We start from the raw sequence: 8,030 nt of genomic DNA, 5'->3' as shown, positions 1-8,030 counted from the left end.
TGTGTCCTTGACTGATCTTTTTCATGCCTCATACAGAATACACCATCGACTCTGCTGTACAAGTAAATATAGCAAGGGTCTGACCCTTTTACTGCTTGAGCCACCATCATCTCTCACTGGGCACTGACCAGAGTCTGGCCTGGCTGTCTGCAGACTGTTCTTACCAGCAGCCAGGGTGTCTTTCTTACACAGGAAGTCAGATCAGTCTGCATCACCCAGAACCCTGGCAAGACTACTGTTGCTCCTAGAATAGAAATCTAGAGTCCCTAACGTAGTTTCATCCCCCCTGCAGCCCTCCCTCCACCTCACCCCATCCCCAACTTTCTTCCTGCTGCAGCTGCACTGGCCTTGGCCCTCAGGAAGGCCTCCCCTCCAACCCTAGCACCTGTGTGCAGCAGCGTGCTGCCCGCCCCTGCCCTCTCCATCTCCCCAGACACTAACACCAAAGCGAAACATATGCGAGATGAAAGATACAACTAACATTAAAAACAAGTCATAGGTGGTGAAGAGACATTTGTAACATATAGTATGAAGAGTTAGTGGCAGGATGCCAGTAGGAGAAGGAGCAAAAGACACAGACAGGCAATTTGCAGAAGAAGATCCACTTTAAACCTAGGTAAAGATAGTCAGGTCGGTACATGCTCCCTCTGCAACAGAAGATCATTTTCCACCTGTAGGTTCGGGAGTTCAGTGTGGCCTGTCTGGCTCCAGGGAACAGGCATCTGCAATGTCTGCCAGAGCTGGAGCACTGACTCACAGTTTGGCCTTTGATGTCTGCTCCAGAGAAGTGCTGTCCCTCACCTTGACGGTAGACAGAAAATGGGTGCGGCCGATCCCTTTACAGTTCCGGGAATAAGAACTGACACCTACACAGAAATGTGGTTTGGTCCTCAGGTCTGTCTTTGTGCCAATACCAAAATGTTTTTGTTACTATAGCTCCATAGTAAAGTTTGAAGTCTCGAATTGATACTTCCAGTTTTGCTTTTTTGAGGGGGGTGGGGTGGGGAGCAAATTGCTTTGCCTGTTCAGGGCCTTTCGTAGCACCCCCCCATTAGATGGCTACACATTGTGTTCATGTATGAAATTATCCTATCATAATCCATTTGAAGGAGAATAAAAAGACATTTGAAGGGGCAAAACTGACCTTACACATTGAATAGGGGTTTGGCCCTAAGGATTTCTGGCCTCTAACACCTGCTTTCTGCTTTTAGCTTGTGACCTCATACCATCCTCTAGTAGATGGCAAGCCTAAACATTCTCTTGCGAAGTGTTCTGTTTCCCCAGTGTGAGTGGACCAGGTATCTTAAGTGCTTCTGTTCTAAGCAAGTACTTGAAGGCAAAAAGGGAAGTCCCAGCAGCCTTGGGGGTTTCTTGGGTGAGTGTGAGGTGGGTGGGAGCCACCCTTGAGTGCCTTTGACTCACTGTGGGCGGCTCCCTTGGTGGAGGCTGTTGACTTGCTGGACGGACGGTGCTTGAGCTTGACTTCAGGAACTGGGAGGTGGCGAGGACTGCTGGTGATGCTTCTCAGGGCGCAGGCTGATTGGCCAGGGTGTGATTGGCCATTCCTCTGTCAGTTCAGGAAGTAGTGCTGGTTATTTGAGTTGTCCTCGTTAGCTACAGCTCTCCTTCCACAGGCACAGCACAACAGGCCCTTCCTGTCCCCTCTGTAAGGCAGCAAGATGGTCCTTAACGAAGAGGAGGACGGTGAGTCCCACCCCAGGCTAGATCAGGATAAACTGGGATGTTAAGAGTAGAGGCTGATGGTGTTTTGACCCATTTGTGAACTCTTGAGAGGACAGCGCATTTGGGAAGAGTAAGGAGCAACCTAGACTGCAGAGCCTGAGTGGGGAGACAGCTTTCAGTGTGTGTGTGTGTGTGTGTGTGTGTGTGTGTGTGTGTCTGTGTGTGTGTGTCTGTGTGTGTGTGTGTCTGTGTGTGTGTCTGTGTCTGTGTCTGTGTTTCTATGTATGGGGGGAGCAAGGAAAGAATGAGGTGACTCCATGTGTATTTAACCCCAAGGCCCCCTCCCTCCTTTGCCTTCGCAGATGTTTCTTGGTAGTGGAAAGCCTCCTGCTTGGTAATTACTTCTCTTCCTATATCTGAGGGCATCTAGTCCGAGCTCTGGGACCTCCTCACATCCACAGTGACCCTGAGCTAAAAAGTAAGAACACTGGATCGAAAGCACCCGTGAGATTTGGGATGAGCAGTGCTCACTTTCTGAAGGAGGCATAGCTGAGGGAGAGGACAACTGGGTCATCCCCTTTCGGTGTTAGATGAAGATGTAGTGTGGGGTTCCCTTAGTGCCCCACGCCCACACTGCGGAGGTGGCGCTCTGAGTCAGGACAGGACAGGACAGCCTGGCCTCTAAGTCCCAGCAGACTACTGAAGCCATCTCAAGGCCCCTGCCCAGCGCGCCTGCCTCTGCGGGACTGCCGCACACAGCAGCGCGTCAGCGCTGTGGACAAGACAACCATGCGTTAGAAATAAAGATCAAGCTCCTGGAGCCAGAGCGAACTTCTCTCCTTTTATGCTGTTTATGTCAGACCTTCTGTCAGAGTAACAAAGACCTGACTAACCCAGTGGGAAAGTGTGCAAAATACAGTGCTCTCATGTCATGGAGACACTTCAAAGTGGTCTCAAAGCAGGTCTTGTGATACTTGCAGTCCAACGTGAGGCTCCTTTTCATGCTTTTCCTCCTCTTTCTTGCTGTAAACACATTTTACTCTCACTCTGGGTACACTTTCACTGGACAAAGCTGTACGAAGGTCTCAGGAGCCAAGTGCAAGCAGGTGTGTGGTAGTGCTTTTGCATTTGAAGAGGGTGCAAGGTGAGGATGGACGCAGCCCAGGCCGTGCTGAGGGCACTGTAGTGCATGTGCCAGGGTAGTAGACGCAGGCCCAGCAGGCCAGGCCAGCAGTGACTGCTGCTCATCGTGCCACTTGCTCACAGGTACTTGCTGCTGGGCCTCCAGGTGAGCCTGGCTTCAGACCCACGCAGAGGTACTAAGCTCTAACGTCGCGTCGCATTGGCCTTTGGCTACCTTGGAGGCTGCCCTTTGTGGGGCATAATCTTAGGGCTAAGATTGTTGATGAATGAGCAACTTTGCTGAAGGGGAAATCCTAATAGGCCTAATAGTTCTCTCTCCTCGATGATCCTTTTCAAGGTTTTCCTCCTGTTGTCTGTTTGGGACAAGAAGAGAAAACACTGACCTTTCTTTTTCTTTTTTCTTTTTGCCAGTCCTGGGGCTTGAATTCAGGGCACAGTCCCTGAACTTCTCTGTGCTCAAGGCTAGTGCTCTACTACTTGAGCCACAGCACCACTTCTGGCCTTTTCTGTTTATGTGGTACTGAAGAATCAAACCCAGGGCTTCAAGCATGTGAGGCAAGCTCTCTACCACTAAGCCACATTCCCAGCCCAGCATTGGCCTTTTATCCACTACTAAAATAGATGCACCAAACTAGGCTCTGGTGGCTCACGTGTGTAATCCTAGCTACTCATGAGGCAGAGATCTGAGGATTGCAGTTCAAAGCCAGCCCACCTAAGAACGTTTGTAAGATTCAGATTTCCAATGTAGCTACCAAAAAGCCCAAAGTAAGTAGCTCAAGTTCATAGAGCACTAGCCTTGAGTGAAACAAAGGATGAGTGACAGCACTTAGGCTCTGAGTTCAAACCCTAGGACTGGCACCAAAAAAAAAAACGTGCCCCAAGAAGGGAACAAGTGGAGTTTTCTCCAGCAGAACCCCAAGAGCCAGGGGATGGGGAGAAACCGAGCATCAGCACTATACTGGTCACAGTGACTTCCACCAGACTCCCCGCCCCAGAGTGCAAGCCCACAGAGGGTGAGAGTTGTTGAAAACATTCTAGAGAAGTCAGACCTCCCCCCAAGCTGCCTGCTGCCTCCTCGTTTACCTGGCACTGGCACTGTTAGTTCACTTCAGCCCTGTCTGCGTAGGTGTTTGCATAAGTGGGAATGAACCAGTGTGATTAATTGGGCCATAAGTTAACTGCCATTAGTTGTTTTGTTATTTAATCTTCTTTTTAATGTTGAGTCCCTCTTGGTTTGTCAGTGAATCCTCCCTTCATGAGTGAATCCAACTCCTTGATGTGGGCCCCAAGGCATTTTACTTTCAGACAGAGCTAATCTTTCAAGTCCAGCTGGTCCACTGTTCCCTGTACCCTGACCCACTTGTACCCACTGTCCCCAGTTTCCACACTTTGCTTGGGATTTGCCATCCCACTGCTTCTCCATTTGGGAATCCAGTAGTGCTGGCCCCTCTGCAGCCTCTCCGTGTGTCCTAGTGTTTTCTGCTTCCTTGATGTGCGTGGCCACTGCCCCCAGGCTTATGCACCTCTCTTTGCTTGCTGGGCAGTGACGGTAGCTATTTAAGTCTCAGCTCCGGGCACAGGCTGAATCTGTGGCAGATGCTGAGGAAATGCTGGCTGAGTATAGATTGCAGTAGGAATAAAGAACTGAGGCCCAGCCAGGGACCAGCAGTGGGAACCACTTCAGTGATTACCGACACTCAAGCAGGTATGGGCCTTATCTATAAGCATTGTCAGGAACTGTACAGTTTATAGCTGGGCCTTATTGTCGGGGTTGAAAAAAATGGACAAACACTTGAAGCCATGTGATAATACCATGTGTGTGTGCGGGGGGGGGGGGGGGGACTGGAGGTGGGGGGAAGGGAGGGAATGTTGGGCCCTCAGGCCATATTACCATGACCCTCAGCTCATCTGCCTATATTGATAATTTTGTACGGCCTACAAATGGTACAAATATCCAAATAAATGTTCCTTGGCAGGAGAAAGGTTCCCCGGCTCTGAGAAGTAACACTATTTTAGGAAAATATGTCCCTCCAATATGACATTGGGCTTTCAGTTGCACTTAAGATGTTCAACTGCATGTTAACTTAGCCTATTGCACAATTCTCTCTCTGAGTTCCTGGTGGCCCTGAGCCTGGTCTAACAGGAAGACCTGAGGTGCTGCAGGTATATTGAACAACCTAAAGATAATTTCTCCATCCTTCCCTTAGGGATTGAGTTTGCATTTTCAGAATAAAAAGTGGTTACATTTTTATTTTTAAGCAGGAACATGGCTGGCATTGTACAAAGCACATATCAGAGCAAGAAACCTGTATCACCATCTGCTGTGACAGTTTTGAGGGGCCTCGCTCTGGTTTGAATTTTATAGGCTTCCTCATTGAGCACATCAGCAGCCAATGTGCACGATGTGAAACCGAGGACGAGATGCCTTTCTTCCCCGTGAAGAAGAACCAAATGGAAACGGCTTAGATTTGTGCCTATGAAGACAGTTGTCCATTGTCCTTTGTCCATTGCCTCTCAAGTTTTCTCTTCTGTTATAGAATATAAAAGCACTTCAGGTGGTCACGTCCCCCAGTCCCCTTAGACCCAGAGGTTTATGGGAGGCAGCACATGGGATTTCCTAAGAGGTTGATACTGGTGGAAAGAAAAGCAGGTGGTGTCGTGTTTTGGAGGCTGAGGTCTAAGTTGCTGAGAGCCCTCCTTTGGCCTGCAGAGTAGTCAGCTGAGGTGAGGACAAACCCAGAAACTGCAGGTTCAGGTGGGGTCGGGGAGTGGTGGCCTGGGAGCAGGAGCCCAGAAATTGCAAGTTCAGGTAGGGTTAGGGAGTGGTGGCCTGGGAGCAGGCCACGCCAGTTTTCAGGCCACCCTGCTTGTGGCTCAGAAAGGTTTGTTGGAATGTGTATGTTGCAGAGGCTGGCAGAACTTGCATGCAGTTTTGTGGCTGACTGTGTCAGAATGATAGGCCTAGGCCTTCTGAAAAACTCTGGGAGGATCCATTTCATTTTCCCTGTGGACTGTGACACTTCTCCCAAAGTAACATCAGTGAATATACCCTGTTCCAGTGTCTGTCTTCCACGCAGCTGAGATTTCCTCGTAGAAAGTGTGGCCACATCACTGAGGTACAGGAGGTCTCCTGTGTCCACACCACTTGAGTGTGGGGAAGGGAGCTGTGTCTGTCCTACTGGGGCATGGGCCTCCTCTGTCCACACCACTGGGGAATGGGGGCTCACCCATGTCTATATCGTGAGTGCGAAGTGGTGCCGGTGCCCACACCTCCATGAATAGGGGGGAGCCTATTCATGTCTGTACTGCTGGAGTGCAGGGATTGCCAGTGCACCCACCCTTGGCACTTGACAATGCTTGCGTGACCAGGCATTTGATTTCTGCTAGACTCCCAGGAAATGATATACTGTTCATGCTTCACTTTGCATATTTCAGTATTCAGTAAATCTGAGCATGTTTTCATGTTTGTACACTTGGGTTTCTTCGTGTAATTTGCTTGTGTGTGTATGTATATCACACACACATGCTTGCGTATGCTTGTAGTGAGACTTGAACTCAGGGCCTCACACTTTTCCTTATAGCTAGTACACTACCACTTCAGCTGTGCTTCCAGTCTGGCATTTTTACTGGTTAATTGGAGATATGACTCTCAGATTTGTCTGCCTGGGCTAACTTTGAACCACAATAATCAACTCTTAGCCTCCTTAATAGCTAGGTTTATAGGATGTTGGGAGCTAGAAACAGCTGACTATAACCTGTCTTTTATGATCATACCTTGGATATCAATGGCACAAGTCTTAGCTTGCTCTCTACCTCTTCCTCACTGGCTCTTCTGGGTTTCTCCCTAACATAACAGGGCTCTTGCTCAGTGGTTCCACCTGCATAGGACAGGTCAAGAGCAGTACCACACTGGTACTGGGGTAGCACTCTGAGTGCCGTCTGCAGGAGGCTCAGCCTTCCACACTTGCTCCAGCATTGGCTTGCTGCTGAATGTCTATGGGTAGTGGGCCAGCAGCCTAGGCCCACCCAGGTCTTGGGCTGGATCCCACTCAGTGCCTCCAGAACCTCCTCCACTCTCTCAAACTTGAACATCATACCTGGGCCCGTGGCAGCTGTGTTAATGGTTGGTGCCCAGCTCTGGGTGCTAGTTTTTTCTGCTTTAAGGTAAGGATGGGGACAACTTCCCTCTTGAGACCTTCAGGCCCTTCTTGAGCTAATTGATTGTTTTTATTTTTTTTAACCCTGTTATACTTCTACATTTACCATGAAATAATTTTAAGTAGAAGGAACAGAGTAGAATGCAAATACCTCAGGTGAAGGGAGATGGAAAATCTGAGCCGGCCCCAAACTTTGTGATCACTATCCCCCTCAGTACTGGGGCCTTGGCCCAGTTACATGAAGTACAGCATCTCATGCATAAAGAGGCCCTGTTGGCTTTGTGCATTTGTTGACAAGGAGAAAAGTTATCCCTTGTTGTCCTCCTTCCTCCTCAGAAGGTACTGAAGAAATTAGTTAACTAGTACACAGTGCTTACACAATTGTCACAGGCCAGTACACAGTGCTTGCACAATTGTCACAGGCCACGGTCTGTTCTAGCCGACCTTGTCAGAGAATGTTGAGAAGGTGGGAGTGAGCAAGTGCTTGTGAGCGTGAGTGTGAGGGTAAGATGGTGGTTGAAGCCGAAGCCCTAGAAGGGGACAAAATACTTTTTCCTTGTTAGCAGCTCAGAAGCTTTGATTACACTTGACCAATCCTTGCGGTCCTGTACATTCTCTTCCCGGCCCTTTTCTTTCTAAGTGCTTCCTGCTGCTGTGTGCTCTTCTAGAGTTCTTTCTGTCTCACCCCAGCTCAGCAGTAACAGAACCAACTGTCGGTGTCAAATTCAAAGTCACCACCCCAACTCCAGCTTGTCTGCCAGACTGCCCACATGACCCGCTCTTCACCTCTGCTGTCTCCCAGCTTGGACACCCTCTCCTTCCTGGTGTACCCTGAGGCTGAGCACCATTCTCCATAGACTAATGTGGGCCATGCTCTTCTCTGTCCCCTGATGCGTGCACCTTATGGCACTTAAGAACTGGCTGATCCTTCTTTTTACAAATGGAGCAGTGACATTTACTCAAGGTGAAAAGTAGGAATGGTCAGTCTTGTGACTTTAAGGGCACCTCCTTTATTTGTATGGCTAGCTTCTTTTTCTAAAAACATTG

General features: G+C 49.2%; 1 protein-coding gene across 1 annotated transcript in view; it reads left to right on the top strand.

The window, feature by feature from the left end:
• The first annotated feature begins 1,470 nt into the window (after positions 1 to 1,470).
• The window catches only part of Cyth1 (cytohesin 1), a 40,915-nt gene continuing 34,355 nt past the window's right edge, over positions 1,471 to 8,030 (top strand). The window contains 1 exon segment of the mRNA XM_048365439.1: positions 1,471 to 1,704. Coding sequence (XP_048221396.1) covers positions 1,680 to 1,704 — 25 coding nt within the window. The 5' untranslated portion in view covers positions 1,471 to 1,679.

Source organism: Perognathus longimembris, chromosome 17 (genome assembly GCF_023159225.1).
Source record: "Perognathus longimembris pacificus isolate PPM17 chromosome 17, ASM2315922v1, whole genome shotgun sequence".
NCBI classification, from domain to species: domain Eukaryota; kingdom Metazoa; phylum Chordata; class Mammalia; order Rodentia; family Heteromyidae; genus Perognathus; species Perognathus longimembris.
Note: the sequence above shows the minus strand (reverse complement) of the source record. Positions and strands in the feature narration are given on the sequence as shown.